A 16460-nucleotide genomic window follows, 5' to 3' on the forward strand; every position below is an offset into this window, starting at 1 on the left:
ACAACGGTTTTCTGAGACTTTCAGAAAATCTTTCCTGCAAATTATTTTCACCCTGAGTTAGGCCCTGACCCATCTAGCCCACACATCTATTACAGGGTTGGGTTATCTTGTTGGTCTTCTTCCGAAAGCAGATCCCCCGACCTTTCCATTTTCCCTCATGGATTCTCCCCCAAGCCATGTCCCCTACAGGTCAGGGTCTGGATTGCTGGTATGACTTATTTAATTAATGATATTTATAGCCCACTTTCCTCCAATGAAATCAAAGCGGCTTGCATCATTCTCCTCCTGTTCTCATTTCTAACCCTGCAAGCCTACTGCACAAAATTAAGAGTCACTTCTGTAACTCTGGCCACCTTCTGCTGTGGCCGTGCCCAGGGCTGGACTGGAGACACCTCCCCCCCCGCCACCTTGTTTTGCAAAAGCTGGTGGCTTCCAACATAGACTGATGCTTTCCCAGATCTGTGACCCAAGATCCTTATAATTCAGAGCAGGCAGACTTTAGGCTCATGGGATCCAGTTTGTCTTCTCGCTGCTCGGCTTCCAGAACTAAGCTCCAATCAGAACTCATTACAAAAGACTGGTGCTTCTGATTAATGAACTGTGCCCCCAGGAACCTGTTTTGGTTGTAAAGTCAATGGAGCCCGAAGTCCTTTCACATAAAAACTAAGTTTTCTTCCATTTCAGCGGTATGATGCAGGGGAAGGCAGATGGAGTGGTTTGTTGTAGTTCTTGATACATGAGGGAGAGTCAGAAGTCTTGCCCCTGCAGGGCATTTTGCCCGAGATCCGAGCTACCTTCTACCCGCGGGTTTTAAACGGAGATGCTGGTGCCTGACGTCATGGACCTTCATTCTGGCAAAGCACGTGCTGCACCTCTGAGCTTTGGCTCAATCCGTCCATCAAACGCCTTCCAAAAAAGCCCCATTTTAATTGGCAGTGCTAGGCTGTATGGGCATCGCTGTGGCTTAGGAGGGGTGTGGTATGGGGCGAGCAGAGTGGACCCCACACGATGCTTGCTCAGCACCCCCATGGCACGTCCGTCCACGAGACCTTTGCTGACTTGTGGGCCAGCCCTCCCTGGGGCAAAGGGGGCAGCGGTGGCAAGGCCCGGCAGGCTTCTGTGCCAAGCTTCCTGCTTGGAGGTCCCCAGTCTAGGGGCAGGTGCAGGACCCCTGGGAAGAAGCGGCCACCTTTGCCTTTCTGGCACCACAGTCTCTCTGCTCAGGCCTGTCGCCACTGCTGCCCTTTAGGTGCCAGGACAAGATGTTTGCATCCTCCCAGTCCTTCTAAAGTTGTTGTTTTTAAGTCTTGTACGGTATTATTATTCATTTGGCCCTTTTTGTGTTTTTGTAAACTGCCTTGGAAGCATGGCTGAAAGGATACATGCACTTTTTAACCCCTGGGCACCTGTATCATTTCTGTGTGCAGAGGCTGCTGGTTTTATGCTATTTATTCTTACAGTCATGCGCCACCTTTCCTCCTCCAGCCCAGAGCGGTGGGCATGCAGGTCGCCCCATTCAGTGGTACAGAATGTGGGAAGGGGCTGCACTGGCACCGGGCCTGATCCCATACCTGCGCTTAGACTACACCAGGGATAATGAACAAGTGGCTGCCAGATGTTCTGGACTACAACTCCCATACTCCCCCAAGTGCCATACTGCTAGAACTGAGAGACACACGCTTCCCACCCTCATCTACATCTGTCCAGCAGTTAATTGGGGGGGGGGGGTCAAGGTTGGGGGCCGGGACATGGGCAGCCAGAGACAAGGCAAGAGAGCAGCAGAGGCACCGGGACCCGGACAACAAAACCTCAGCAAGACAGAGCCCAGAAGTAGGGTTTCACAGAAAATCCAAATAATAGTCTGGGTACAGGCTGAGGTCAGGCACTAGAAGGATGCGTGAGGGCAGAACAAGGACGTGGTCAGAAGCCAGCCAAGGTGAGAAGCAGGAGGACAAAGGGGGTGCAGGTACCTTGGATGGATAACAGGGCAGGCGGCCCAGCGTGGTGGGAAACAGCAAAAGGCAAGATACCCAAGACAACAGGAACCAGATGCGGTAAGAGTCAGGCAAGATGCAGGAGCTGAACCACAACCCACAGGAAGTCCTGTGTTAATGCACAAGACAGCGAGGCAAGATGCAAGTCAGACAAGAGGCAGGCACAACAGCAAGGCAGCAATGGAAAGGCAGGAGCTAGGAGCAGGAACTCTCAGGCAAGATGCAGGCCCTGCAGCAGGCAGGAGGACCTGTGCTGCTGAGGCAGCATGGCGAGGGGAGGCAGGAAACAGGCGCAGGCGCAGCAGGAAGCAGGAGGGCCTCCCTGGCTGAGGCCAGTTCTGGAGGGAAGAGCTTGCCCTTCTTATGTAACACTTCCTCCGGGACTCCCAGCTGGTGCTTGTCCATAGAATGAGAGTTCCAGCAGTTTCTGGGACCAATCCTGCCAACCTGGGGGTGCTTGCTCTGGTTCTAGCAAGGAGGGGAATGGCCAGGTATGATCCTTTCCCTGGTGAGTTTTACTGCCTTTAAAATGTTCACTCACGAAAGAAAAACTGTGGGAAAGGTTTTGTTTCAGAGAGGAAAGTATCTCTGCATATGTGAACTCACCCCCCTCCTCCTTTGTGCTTTAAATCCCCCCCCCACCCTGCATGCACACCATTTATATGACAAATTCCTATTGACCCGAGTCAGGATATCATGAAGTCCAGATTTGGTTTCATTGAAAGAAATTTCACTCAAAGGAAATCAAAGCTTGTTTTGAAAATTGACTTTTAATTAATAATAATAATAATAATCATTCGTATTCAAAAGGTGGCTTCATTTGGCAACAAAATCCTTCCCTCTCCTGCTTCCCAGCCAAGGGTCTTAAAAGCTGTTCAGAAATCGTCATGATGTCCCTGCGCATTTTCTGTTCTCCCAACCCACACAGGATGAACTGAGCATTAGGGAAGGGGACTCTTGTTGGTATTGTCCACCCCAGATTCTCCCGTTTACACAGAAAGTGGGGTGAAGTTCCATGTGTATGACTCTCCCCCAAATGAATGAAAGGAACTCGGGGTCTGTGAGATAGCCCTGCATGTTCACCCTGCCCCCGAAGCACCTTGAGGTTTGGGGAATTAACACTTGGAGGAAACAGTCCTGCTTTCATTTACTGTGTCCCATGGCTCCAGGGAACACCCAGATGACCCGCCTGCATTTCTATGTCCGCCAAATATTCTGAGGGCGGTGTGTCACACTTGGGACACACATATCTGTCCAGCATAGACTGCTTGGACTGCCCAAACTTTGGGGCACATTCTCTCTCCCTAGCCTTTGGGATTCACAGATACGTTGCATCTGTTGATGTCTGCAACAAAAGATATTTTGTTTGGGAAAGCAGGGAGGTAATGTCAGAAGGCAGCATTCTAGTCCTCAAGCTTCAGGGGCTCCCTACTCCCTTTTACAATACGGCTGATCAGTGAGCAGCAAGCCACGTTCTGCTGATAGATCGCCTCGGGCACATTGTACCACCGCTCCAGGAGCCATAATGGGGCGAATGCATTCCGAGGCACCCTGGAGGGAAGCTGTCCTGCGCCTGCACGCTGGCACCCTTTTTAATTCCCTTTTGCATGGTGGGGGACAAGCGAGTCACCCAGAGGCAGGAGGTTGTAGCTTCCTCAGTTAGACATCAAATTTTGAGGGAGCGACAGCCACCCCCAAACATTCAACAGGAAAAACGTGCTCCGACAGGCTTCAGCTACATGACAGTTTTAGGAGGCCGTGTACCATCAACTGCAAAAGAGAAGAAAAACATCATATAGTGTAAGGATCTTGTCTCTGGTTTCCTTTTGCCAGGTTCAGGGAATCTTCCTCTTCTGACCTCTTTCTTGGGAAAACCACTCTCCCACTTTTGTTTTGGTCAAATTGCAAGTTACATTAAATGAGTCTTTACATTTAAGGTTGTTTGTTTAAATTTAAGGTTCAGTGAATCTCTCTCCCTCTCTCTCTCTCTCACACACACACACTTTAATAGGAAAGATGTCCCTTAATGGGAAAGATGCCCCTTTGCGTGTGGGGGGTATTCAGTGTCTTTCAGGGGATGAGTGAATTTTGAGAATGGGGAAGGCAGCATAACCTTTAAATGTCAGGGGACTGAAGGTTCGCATTTCTTTTATTTTGCAACAACAAAAAGACAGCCGCCCAGCCGCCTTCCCGCTCCTGGGAACAGCCATATTTTTTTCCAACCCAATCCTGAAAATAATGCCACTCCATGACTCAGGAAGATCATTTGAAGCAGTAGCAAGGCTGGAGGAAAGAAAAATCTGCAAGCAGCTTTTATTTATGCGTAAAGGTAAAGCCACTCCCCTGAATTTTCTTAAAATTTACCCACAACCTTAAACATGAGCTTTTTGGCTCGGCTGAATACTTCAGTCTAGCACCTTTTAATTTCAGCTACTGCTGCTTCCAGATTACACTTTCACACTGCGAAAACTAGCTTTCCTCTGGGGCTAATTTCATTAGGTCTGTGACACAGGAGGACATTTATTTTATTTTTATCTTTGTGGATTTTTTCCCTCTGATTTCACACAGCCTTGACTAGTACTTAGAAAGGCAGGACAGCATTCTGAAAAGAAGGAACAATTGTGGAGCTCAGTAAGTGGACCAGGACTGATGCCTAGTGGATCAGGCCACGGAAGAGCCACGTGTGGGCTTCTAACTTGCATACCGTGTAGCCTGTAGTTGGCCCCTTTGCAACGCCGAGTGGGGCGCCGTGGATCTCGGTTGCCCCGAAGGCTTCGGTGTAAAAGAGGCTGCAGGGGTCTGGAGTTGTCACTCATGCTCCGGAAAATCTGGGAAGGGAGGTTCTGGCTGAGAAGACGGAGGGAGTGTATCTGAGGAAAAGAGAGGTGGGAGAAGGAGGCAGGAACAATAGGCCATATCAGGACTCCTAGACTCTTAGGATGGAGCGGGGGGCAGGGGGGCTATAAAAGTCTAATCGGTCGAGAGAGAATGAGCAGGGAACAAGGGAACAACTAGTTCCTCTCAAGGCTGACTGAAGACATTTTGCTGCCCAAGGTGAGGAACAAGCACAAAGACGGCCTTCAACATGGATGATGAGCCAGCGTGCTCCCCTGCATCTCCCCTGCGGGTTCAGAGCAGGCTTCCAGGCACACCTGGGAAAGGCAGAGGGCAGATGAGAAGATTTGTCCTGAGCTCAGAGATGCCCTTCCTCAGGGGTCCTACCTGTACAGAGGTAATGTTGATGGGTCGGTCAACAAGGATCCAAGTGGCTGTTTCATAACATGGAGGGGTTGACATGGATCCTTGGTAAGTGATGAAACCAAAGGTCTCGGGGTAAAGATCTTCAAGGCTCAGATCGTGCAGGAGGTAAGCATCGTCTGCAGGAAAAGAGATCCCCACACCCACACGTACTTTAAGAGCACAAGAAGAACTCGGCAGGATTGGGTCAAAGGTCCTTCTAACGGTTCAGCTTTCTGTTGCCAACAATAGCCCTCACCAACACTTCCAAGGTACGGGCAAGCAAGGCTAACTTTCTTTGTGCAAAGCAGCTAGTATTCAAAGCTAGGCTGGTGGAAGATCAGTTTAGAAACCATAGCCAAAAGACTTAACGTCCATTTTCCGTTTCCTATCTTTTGTTCTGATGGTGATCTCTAATTCAGAACATAAAAGACAAATGTGCCCTTTTTATCTACTTCCTCTACATTTTTCACACTTTTACAAAATCCTACCATATCTCATCTGTCCATCCCCACAGCACTGTCATTCTCCTTCCTGGTCTTAACCATCTTGTCCTCTGATACGTCCCCACCCCAATTTCCCTCAAAAGAGTCCAACTCACTCTTATATGAGATCCGGGTAATGGTTTCCCTGTTCAACAGCCTGGTTAGGAATGGATTGGGACTTGTCCCGATCTGCAGACAGAAATCAAATCAAGGCTTTGGTTCTTGTTCTCCACCAGGGTGGAGTCTGATGCCCCCTAGAGGTGAAGGATGAACTCACATTGGCAAAGATGGAAATGACAGCCAAGCCGTTGGGATTGCGCGAGGCTTCTGAGATATTGGGGTACAGCTCTTGGTTGTAGTGGATCAGCTGCACCTAGAGGGGAGGAATGAAGGAGAAAACAAAGTATAGCACTTGGAAAGAAGACTAGCTTTTAGCAGGCATAGAGCAGTTTATTCAGTCCTTGCATTAATCATCTGCCCTTTTTCCAAGGAGCTCAAGGCAGGACAAAGGCTTCTCTGCTTTCCCCAGTAAAACCTCATAACAACCCTGTGAGGGAGGCAAGGTTTAGAGAGAAGGTATTGCTTCATGATCACTCACACAGTCGCACGGCTAAGTGAGGACTTCAACCTGGATATTCCTGATCTTAATCCACTCCTCTAACCACTAGGATTCATGGATAACGAGGCTTTGGCTGCAGCTGGATGAACTGGGTCGGGGCCAGCATCACAGGCAGGCATGGTGCTGAGGTTCTGCACCCCACAGACAACCCTCTTGACTAGCCCCTTTTCGACCTCCTGCCTCTCGCTCTGGTCTAGGCCACTGAGGGGATGAGAAGTGCAGCAGCCAACCTGCGATGCTGAAGAAGAGGCGGAGGTGCAAGAGCAGTTTGTGACCATGGCGCCGAGAAGGCCGATGCTCTGAGGAAGGGGGCTCATGGAGGGTGCCTTGCCTGGGGACCCTTCAAGGCACAGGGCCCCCAAGGCTAGGTCTGAAGGGGCAGCCGGGCCACCAGCACCCCGCATGCCATAAGATCATTTAATCACCCCTTCTGGGGGGGGGGGGGGGGGTGAAAGGATTCCAGAAGAAACGTGTAGGTGGCCAGGAAAAAGAAAGGATGAAGAACTGAAGACTGACCATGGGGTTCTGTTGCTCCTACATTTGGTAACTCTGAGCGAATGTGGAAAGGGTGAACGGGTTGAACTGCACTGCACTTTATCATTTTATCCAAACAGAGATGTTCTAGAAATTGTATTTGGATTTTAAGTCCCCAGATCTAACTCATCCTGCAACCCCAGCAATATACTGTGAAATTCATTCAAACAGAAGCTTTGCTTACTCTGTGCTGGGTGTGACCTTTTATAATGGATTTTGGTGTTGTGTGTCTCAATTTCAGCTTTTGCGGTGGTCTGGAAATACCTTAACCATGTGTGGGTAGAATGCCACAGATGACTTTGATGACCCATGTACCAAATTTCAGGGCTCACACAGGTGTGTACAACCTGAGGGCCACCTGAGATGCTGGGCCAGCAGTGGGCCAAGCACACTAATGTACACATATGTGTACACCCAAAGCAATTTAGCTTGCATAGACAACACAGCAGGGATGCAGAATCTCAGGCCACTGAGTTTCCCAGGTGGCCATTCCCCGTCTCCCGGGCCACATCCCCTTTCAACTAGCCACGTGGAATCATCTGGTGATTTGCTGTTCTTTGCACAGCTTGATTCCCATTCTGAAATGTTAAAGTGCCATTCCCAAGGCTTAGTTACTGGCAGCAAGCGTTTTGAATTAAAACATGCGGTGGTTTTGGCCCCATTGCTTTGCCTTTGGCCTCCGAAATGGCATTCGGCCCCTGGGCTGAAAGAGAGCCTGCTCTCCTGCAAGAGACTTCCATTCCATTCATCCCCCGGATCCTTTGCTAAAGTCATCCAAAAAGCACATCTCGTGCAGCAAGTCTAACATCATTGATACAAGATATGCCTCTTTGGTCACCTCGGCGGAGTAGCCCTCGCCATCGATCCAGTGCTCAGAGCCAAACCCGTCCTCGCTGCCAAAGTGCAGGCGCAGCTCCTGGAGCCGGTGGCTGTAGAGAAGGGGCCCCCCGGAAACATTCACCAGCTGCAGCGGGTCCGGGCGGAAAGAGACGTGCCGTCCGGTGTTGTACATGGTGCCACTGATCTGCCAGAGGGAGACAGCAAGACAGGGAAAGGCGGTCAGCTCAGAGTGAGGAAGAGGCAGATCCAAAGGCACGTGCTTTGTGCAATCCAGCCTTAAACACAACTGGCAGCATTAGCCAAGCTATCATCGCCACGGCTTCTGCCCCAGTCCCACATACTGGCCTCGCCTAAAGGGCTGTTATCACATGTGCAGAGATACTCTGTACAAATGCTCTGTTGACCGAAAATGTGCTATTTAAATGCTACTACTATTGCTGATTTCCTTTAAAGGTATGTGTCCTCCTAAATCAGGGTCGCTGGCCAAGTCTAGCACTCTGGGGTTTCCCAGATGGCCTCCCTGCTTTCCTTTTCCCAAACTTGCAATTATTTGCTGGTGTCCCACCTTTTGTGTGCTCTCCCCCAACCTAGAAGGCTGAAATGTGGCTTCTAAGACTCAGTGACTGGGAATTAGAATGTCAAGCTAAACTAGGTTGGCATTTCGGCCCCACTTATTCAGCTTTGGCCCTGCCCACCACTGGAATGCAATATGGAATTTTGTCCTTGGGTTGAACGAGGTTTTCCATTCCTGGCCTATGTTATCCTATCTCCACTTGATACCTCAGTAGGGCCGCTGCTTCATGTTTCATCCAGCAGAGGCATGGTGGGTAGGAAGGACAGGGCCTTCTCCGTTGTGGCCCCCATGCTGCGGAACTTCTTATTCCTGGACATGCCTTTGGCGCATTCCCCACTGGCATTCAGATACCAGGTTAAAGTGTATTTGTGACATGGTTGGCCATTGAACGCCTCTCCCTTTGGTCAATTTTTCCGATAACGTTTTATCATTCCTGTTTTAGCCTTCATTCATGATCCTATTAATGGGGTCCTGTTAACGAAGCAGAAGGGCTGCTTCCAAATACAGTCATACCCAAAGTGGTCTTATTAAATTGGAAAGCCTCCCAAAATATTTAATGTGTTGAGAGTGCTTCCAGACAGACTAATAATACCAATCAAAAGGCATTATGCCACTACTCTGCCCTTCCCTTCTAGATGGGTTTTATGAGGTAAGAAAAAAGATGGAAGAAGCACTTGGGGAAAAAAGACGGCAGGGTTATAAACGGAAGATTATGACATCCAGACCCACCCCCGCCCCAAAGGCCTTGCACAAGGCGAGCCGATTAGACAATGAAAGCTTTGTCGGTAAGCTCCCTGGGTAGGATCCAGCCCAAATCTGGAATCAGTTCAAAATATCTTAATCGTTGTTGTCCATACAGGCATGCTTGGTTGCACCGAAGTCCCACCAAAATCAGCATGAGAAGCTGAGCAGGACTAAGGCTGTTTCCAGATGAGGGTTTGTATCTGACCATTGCCTTACATCAAACATGGAGTTTTACAGCTGGTAGTCATGTCATCATCTTCCATTTGAAACCCTTTCATGTTTTCCATTCCTTCTTGCATCCTTTTTTTTTCAACCACAAAAGATCCGTTAAGGAAGAGAAGCCAGAATAGCTGTACAACACCTGACAGGTGTTCAAGGTGCACCTGCAAGCACCCAACACACCACTGAAGGAAGCCTGAATCCTTTCAGGCTGCAAACCTTGGTGTGGTCATTCCCCGGACAGAGCAAGTTCTGGAGAACTAGTGGACTCATTCACGCACCTTCTTCCCGCCTGTGCTTAGTCGAAGTGGAGGAAGAAAGGGGTCAAACACCATTTGGCTCGTGTTGACATCCACGGGGGACTGGCGTTTGCCAATGGCACAGAGGCTCCAAGCCGAATTCACGAGACCCCAGAACGGGGGACCTGCAAAAGAACGATATAAAACAGATCCTGGGACTGAGTCCTGCTGGGATGGAGCCTTGAGAAACAGACAAGGAAAACATACACTTTTATCCCCCGGTCCCTGGGGTGCAATTACAGAGAGTTGAGAGCAGGAGCGTGTCTGGGGAGGGCTTTAGCCAGACAGTGTGTGTTTGTGTGTGCTTGTCATTGTTTGACAACAACCTCCAGGGTGACTTTTTAAATATGTAGGGTCTGTGAAGCACCCTTGCGGCTCTCTCTGCCACAGCTGGTTGCATGTGCAAACAAACGCTCTTGATGAGGAAGAGAACAATAAGGAAGAAAAACCAAATGTATTTACATGCCAGCCCAGTGTTAATTTTACTGCAAACCACTTTGGGCCAGAGAGTAGGTGATGGAGACCCCAGACTCAGCTTGACATGCAAAAGTTTTCTGTATCTCAAGATGCAGGCAGACATAAGAAGATCAAAATGCGTGTCTCCGAATCCCAGCACTTCTAGAATGTTCTTGAATGCTCATTGGTGTGTGTGCACCTACCCAGTTTCATATGGATGGCAGGGAATTTTGCTCGAGGAGTGTATTTGCTTAAAGTGACCAAGCCAGCACCAAGGGAAGGCCTGAATGGGCACCTACCAAGGCTCACACGCCAGCAGGGGTGCACTGACAGTAGACCCCTGCAGCTGCTGCTCCTCTTCCTCACTGCAACCTGCCTGTTGTTCTGCCCCCGCACTGGTGCCAGAGAGATGGAAGAGCAATGCACGCCTCTGCTGGCTCCCTTGCCAGCTCCCTGCCTCTCAAGCAAGCAATGATGAGGATGAGAGAAAGGCTGAGGGGCAAGAGCGGGGCAGGTGACGTGGTGGCGGGACCCACTGAGGCAGGGAGGCCCCGAAGGCACCTTTGCACAGGCCCGCTGAAGCTGGGGCTGGCCTCTGTGCATACATGCACCACCTGCGGGTGCATCAGTCTCTCTGTGACCGTTCGCATGCCCGCGCCTGGTCACATGCTCTGGGGTTTGCCCCCTCTCTCCGTGTGTGCTTAAAAAGGAAGAGAGCGACTTATTTTTCTTCCAGCCCAGGGGATGTGTGCCGGCGCAAGGCAGCGAAGCCCGCTTCCGTGCGCACGCAGACGGCTTCCAGCCCTCACTCCCGCTGCGCTTCACCGTGCGCTTCTGTCTCCTCGCCCAGACGTGTGCACCCAACGGTTTTTCTCTCCCTCCGAAAGGGAGCGCGTCCTGCCCTTTCCCCCGTTGCCCTCCCAGGCAGGGGCAGGGAGGGGAGCCTGCTGGCCCGCGCCCCCCGGCAGCGAGCGGTCCCCCCTCACCCCACCCCAGCCCACCCCGCCACCCACCTTCCCCGGCGCAGTGGCCCTGCTCCTCCCGCCTTCTGCTCGCTGCATCGCCGGAGCGGGTGAGGGAGATATTAAATATTAATGCAGCCTTTTGCAGCTGCCGAGCGGAGCCGGCCCGGCCCCCCCCCCCCGAGGCTCGGCACTGCGCACTGGCAGGCGCAGCCCGCTCCCACGGCGGCCCTCCCTCCCTCCCTCCCCCCGCACCCCCACCCCCACCCCACCCCACCCCCGGGCTCCCGCGAGTCCTCCCGGCGGCCAGCGCAGGGGGGACCGGCGGCGGGTGGGGGTCCCCGGCCAGGCATCTGCTCCTCTCCGGCGTCCAGATCTAATTGGCCGTCTGGCGTCGGTGCCAGCATTCCGCGCCGAGGAATCCCACATCCTGAGCTCAGAATAAATTATGCAAATTTACTCCATTTGCATGCATCTGCTTAACCGGCCTAGCTTATTCAGATGGCAAAGCTGGGAGTTAGTTTTCCCTGCCGCCAGCCACCGCCGCCACATTTGGAAGTTTTGCAGGAGCCAAGGCCTGGGAAGGGGAGGCGGGAGGAGGAAGAGCATATGGGAGGAAAAGGAATGCAGAGCGGCAAGAGAAGTGAGGGAGAAGTGGACGTTTTAAAGCAGGAGGGCAAGGCCCCAAGCGGGTGATCTTTCCACCAGGTGCCCCATCATTTGACAAGGGAAATCCTCACTCTGTTTTCTTAGCTTTATCTGCCACTTCTTGCACCGTTCAAGTTTCCTGCCATGACGAGGAAGACCAGTTGCATATCTTATAAATGATATGTAAATGACGACAACAACAACAAGGCGTAGCCGCCAGCTTGTCCCCGTCAACATTTGGCAAGCAAAACAAACTTAAACATTGCAGCGTGTTATCTTTCATGACAAAGTTTGCAAGCTTTCTTTTTAAGCAGACTAAAATTAAGTCATCTCGGGGCCAGAAAGTGCTCTGGGTCACCAACCCTCCTGACTCAAAGAGGACCCCTCCCCCACCCACTCACTTTTCTCCCTTCTTCCCACCATGCATCCCTTCTTTTCCCGTTCCTTTTCTTTCCTGGAAGTCCAGGCTGGCCTGCCAAGCCAGCTTTCCATTGGTCCTTTTTTCCGTCCTATAAATTCCTTTCCCATCCATCATATTTTCAGAGCTACGTCTGAAAGATCTCCACTTAATTTGGTATTCAATTTCTTATCATGGGAAGATTGCAGGCAAGTCTTTTCTCATGTTTATCTTTTAAAAAAATCTAAATAAGCATTATGGGATTCACCTTTCTGATACTGTCTCCCGTTATGATTTTAAATTAGGAACCAGACTGGGCTTTTTGTCTTTTCCGACTGGCAAGCAGAGTTCTTTCCCATCACTCATTACATGATCCTTTGAACTGGACAAGCCAGGAACGAGTCATCCTGAATCTACCTGCATGCTAAGCATGGGTGTTCTTCCATCAAGCTACGGGTCTCACCCAGTTTCTTCTGTCCTGAATGAAAAGGCCACTCTGGACCTGGCTATTCTGCTGACCCATATAAGATCCTGTGTCTGTGAGTTCCACAGGGCATCAGACAATAGGGCATCATGCAGGAAAGGAAAAGTCAGCTTCCTTCAATGGGCCTTGATATACATTCCACTTGCAAGAAATGCTGATGCAAGAGGAATTCTCTGCACACAGTCAGAATTCACAGACAGCTACCTGGGTTGGGATACAGCAGGACTCCCGTATTCACTGTCTCAGTTACCATGGTTTCACTTAATGGAGGTTGACCATCAGCCCTCCACATTCACACGACCCTCACAAAAGTGGAAAAACTGCAGATATCTCTAGGGAACTGCATGCTGGCTGGGAATGCCACACTCTTTGTCTCGATACTAGCCAGCCTCACTCATGTGTCTCAGTGGGTGCAAAAACTCTAGAGATATTTGCGTTTTTCTCCGGAGATACTTGTGGTTTTTCCCATTTTACACTGATCCTGCTCTTCTAACCCTGCAACTGTAGTATTTGCTACTACCTGTGGTTTCAGGTATCTGCTGGGGGGCTTGGAAGCTATCCGCATGGATACAGGGGTCCTGCTGTATTTAAAAAGCGAATGAGAAAAGCAGTGGTAAGCCACTATTCATTCTCTGATGCTTCGCCCATCATCATCATCATCATCATCATCATCTTCATCAGTACAAGCACCAACACTCGCAGCCACAGGAATTTCGTACCTGGCACAAAGCTACCGTGGAGCGTCTCCTTGTAAGCCCACCAGTCCTCGTAGGTCTTTGCAGGAACAAACTGTACTGGAGGAGGGGGGGGGAAAGGAGGACAGAAGAGAAAGGATTAATTAATGAGGGCAGTTAGTGCAGGAAGCAGATGCATGGAAAGGGCAACCTATTTCTGCTTGGAACCCTCTGCCTCTGCATCTTTCTTGCTGTCTTTCTTTCCTGAATGGCTAACACACAGGTTGTACAGAAGAGCCATTGAGGGTCATGCTGGAGTTCTCCGGGGGCAGGTACTGAGACTCCAGGCAAGTCTGTTGCCGCTCCTGCCATAAATAGCCACCCAGAAGAGCAGACCACCTGGGATGACCCAGTAGAGAGGGAAGGCACACTGTACATGTTCAGAGACACTCTGTCCCTGCTCTTACTACTTCAGCTAATGCTTGCAGGACCAGGGTCCTGGCACAGACAAGAACAGAAGGGACTTGAACCCAAGAGGAAAAATTAAGCCTTGCATAGCCAGGTACAGAAAGAGGCACAGGCACAGGTGGATAGGTAGACCAAGGGGAGAAAGAGTAGAAAGAGGGGTTTCTACGAGTAAAAAGCTTACAAAGGGTGGGTGGATTTTATGGGTAGATTAGTATGAATAAATTAGGATGATCTGAAATTAATAAATTGCTCCTATATGTCTATGCCTATAGAAAGAGATGGATGAACAGACAGATCACTAAACATTTGACTGGTTGCTACCCTGATTACCTTTAGCTTAGCCTAGCATTTTTCTTCCAGGGAATTTCCTTTGCTTTGCAACGGGCAGCTCTTCCCCGCTCCCCCCACCCCTCCTCGCACCCCCCACCTGCCCCATTCACCTCCTTCCGTCTCTTACCAGCCATACAAGTTGCTGTCAGGAACCCCAACAGGAAAAGCCCCCCCAGTCTGGTCGTCATCATGCTGTAGCGGGGGGGGGGGCTGCCTCAGATCGGGAGATGCCCCCTCCTCAGCATCCCGCGTGGCGCCTCCGTCCGCAGTCTCGGAAGATGGCTTTCGCGACCCCCGCGACCCACGCGTGTCCGGCGAGCCCTTGTGCCTCCCACAGACAATCTGTATCACTCCCGAAAGCCCCCTGCCCTCTCCATGCCCCGTCTGTCCGCCCGCCCGCCCGTCTGCCGAACTAATCTATCTAATCGCGCTCCTCTCCCCCCACCCGCTCTTTCCTAGCTCTCTTTCCTCCATCTCTCCATCTTTCTCCCGCCCCCTCTCCAGGGGATACCCCCGTCCCCCTCCCTTCGCTTATAAGATGGAATGGCGAGCCGGGCAAGGGGAAGGGTTCGGGGGCCCCACGAGAGGGGGGTCGCCCCACGGGGCTGCGCACAGAACACCCGCGCCCCCTCCCGCCCCTCCCCTCCCCTCCCCTCCCTTTCTTCTTTGCTGATTGTTTAAAAGATGAGGTCGGGGGACTTGAGCTGTGCGACTCCCAGCTGCGGGGGCTTTCGGGGCATCGGGGGGTGGTCACTGGGGAATAAGGCGATTGGGGGTAGAGGGGAGCAGTCGGTATAATGATGGGATGAAATCTTGTGGATCCCCAACTTAACTTCTTTCTTTCCCCCCGTCCCCTCTTCTCTGGCTCGCCTCTTCTTTCTGACAGCCTCACACACTGCACCTCTCCCGAGTCTTCCTCTCCGCCTCGCTTTGCTCCCTCCTCCTTCTCCTTTCTCCTCCACCTTTCTTGTTCACCTTTCTCTCCTCGGCTTCTCTTCTTCCTTCTCTCCCGTGGCCCCTCCCTCCCTCCCTTTTTATCTCCTTCTGCCCCGAACTTCTTCACCTTTCCCCTCTCCTGCTCCCCCCGTCATTCTCCCCCCCACTTTCCTCCCAGGCCCCCTCTCCCTTCTCTTATACCTCCTTTGCCTGCCTTTCTGCTTTCCCTTCTTCTCTGCATCTCACAGCCTCAGCTTCCCTTTCCTTTCTTTCCTCCTCCTCCCCTCCCCCCTTCTAAAATGCACAGATCTTCTCTCTCACTTTCCCTTCCCGGCTCCCAAGGGACGCAAAGAGATGCAACTGAGAGAGAGAGAGGAGATGGGTTTTAAGGTGGATCCAGAAGAAACAGTGGATTCCACAAATCTGGCACTCTGCACGTACACAGATGCAAGGAGAGGACATTTACCCAGTGCAGGATCTCGTGCAGGGCTGCCCCTGTGGGCAGTGGGCAGTGGGCAGAGTTTTGGACCCACCATGAACACACAGTGTGACTTTGGACCAGTCACTGGACCTCGGCCTAAGCTCCTTTGCAGGGTTGTTATGAAGACAACACGCAGAGGAGGAGCAGTAAGCAGGGTCATGGAGGGGAAGGTGTCATCAAAACGTAAGATGGAGAAGTCGTGTGTTGCTTGAGAAGACATTTCATGTGAATGTGGCCAAGTGATCCTTGCCACAGAAAGGGAAAATGGAAGCACGAAACAGGTTATGTACAGGGCCGATACAAGGCTGTCTCCAGATATCATCGAATTGACGCTAGCACAGGGGTTCAACAACTAGAAGATCTCTGGGTCCAATTCAGCCCCTGAAGAGTGCTGTTGGTTTGTTGAAGACCTAGACAAGCAAGCGAGCAGGGGAACAAAATGTTCCAGAGAAAGTGCAATCTGTATTAGCAGAAAGTTGCAGGCAGGGAGAAGAAACTGAAAAAATGGGGCACTGCCCTTCCCAGAATGGGAAACCTGGTCGCTGAGCGGAATATTAATAGTTGTACACCCTGATTTCACAGTCATGTTGTGCAGAAGCAGAGTTTGTGTGTGAACTGGCCCCAAGGAACCCCTGTTCCAGCAGAACTTCACAGTCTTGGAGGGACACGGTGCCAGAAGAAGAAAATTAAAAGAATGGGCCCAGCGACTGGATCCAACATGGACTTAGCCTCCAAATTATCTTACTAACATTTAGAATGATCTCTGCTTCACTAGAAAAAAATAGTGGTGAGGGTAAAATAGAACAGAAGGGTGTAAAATGCATATCCGAGGTCATTTTATGCACTTAGCGGATAAATCCAGAAAGAACGTTTGACAATTCCCAGCCTGCCCCAGTGAGATGCTGTGAGTTGAAGCCATTTTTCTGTTAAAACATGCATAGGGTTGCCCTCATGTATTGCTATCCAGTCTTTCCCCCACACTCACACTTTATCCATATAATGACCCTATGAGGTTGTTAGGTCAAGGGGGTAGTGACTCCCCAAGTGAGCTCCATGGATGTGTGGGTCTCCCCAGATCT

At 51.0% G+C, this 16460-nt stretch overlaps 1 protein-coding gene across 1 annotated transcript; it reads right to left on the minus strand.

Moving 5' to 3' along the window:
* Positions 1–2745: 2745 nt before the first annotated feature.
* CA11 (carbonic anhydrase 11) lies at positions 2746–14198 on the minus strand. Its single transcript, XM_044447923.1, has 9 exons — positions 14092–14198; positions 13212–13286; positions 9528–9670; positions 7708–7893; positions 5994–6089; positions 5833–5905; positions 5217–5371; positions 4699–4864; positions 2746–3764 (listed from the first exon to the last, which is right to left on the minus strand). The coding sequence occupies exons 1-9, from the start codon at positions 14153–14155 to the stop codon at positions 3730–3732; spliced, it is 993 nt and encodes a 330-aa protein (XP_044303858.1). The 5' UTR covers positions 14156–14198; the 3' UTR covers positions 2746–3729.
* Between the last annotated feature and the right edge of the window lie 2262 nt (positions 14199–16460).

Source organism: Varanus komodoensis, unplaced genomic scaffold (assembly GCF_004798865.1).
Source record: "Varanus komodoensis strain SLA01 unplaced genomic scaffold, ASM479886v1 scaffold53, whole genome shotgun sequence".
Taxonomy (NCBI): Eukaryota; Metazoa; Chordata; class Lepidosauria; order Squamata; family Varanidae; genus Varanus; species Varanus komodoensis.

Excerpts from the sequence above, each read along its gene's own strand:
- CA11 (XM_044447923.1), bottom strand. The coding sequence starts at position 14,155 with ATGATGACGACCAGACTGGGGGGGCTTTTCCTGTTGGGGTTCCTGACA. Across the intron at positions 9,671-13,211 it reads CCACGGTAGCTTTGTGCCAG|GTCCCCCGTTCTGGGGTCTC; the intron begins GTACGAAATTCC and ends GTTCTTTTGCAG. Across the intron at positions 3,765-4,698 it reads GGCCAACTACAGGCTACACG|TTGATGGTACACGGCCTCCT; the intron begins GTATGCAAGTTA and ends TCTCTTTTGCAG.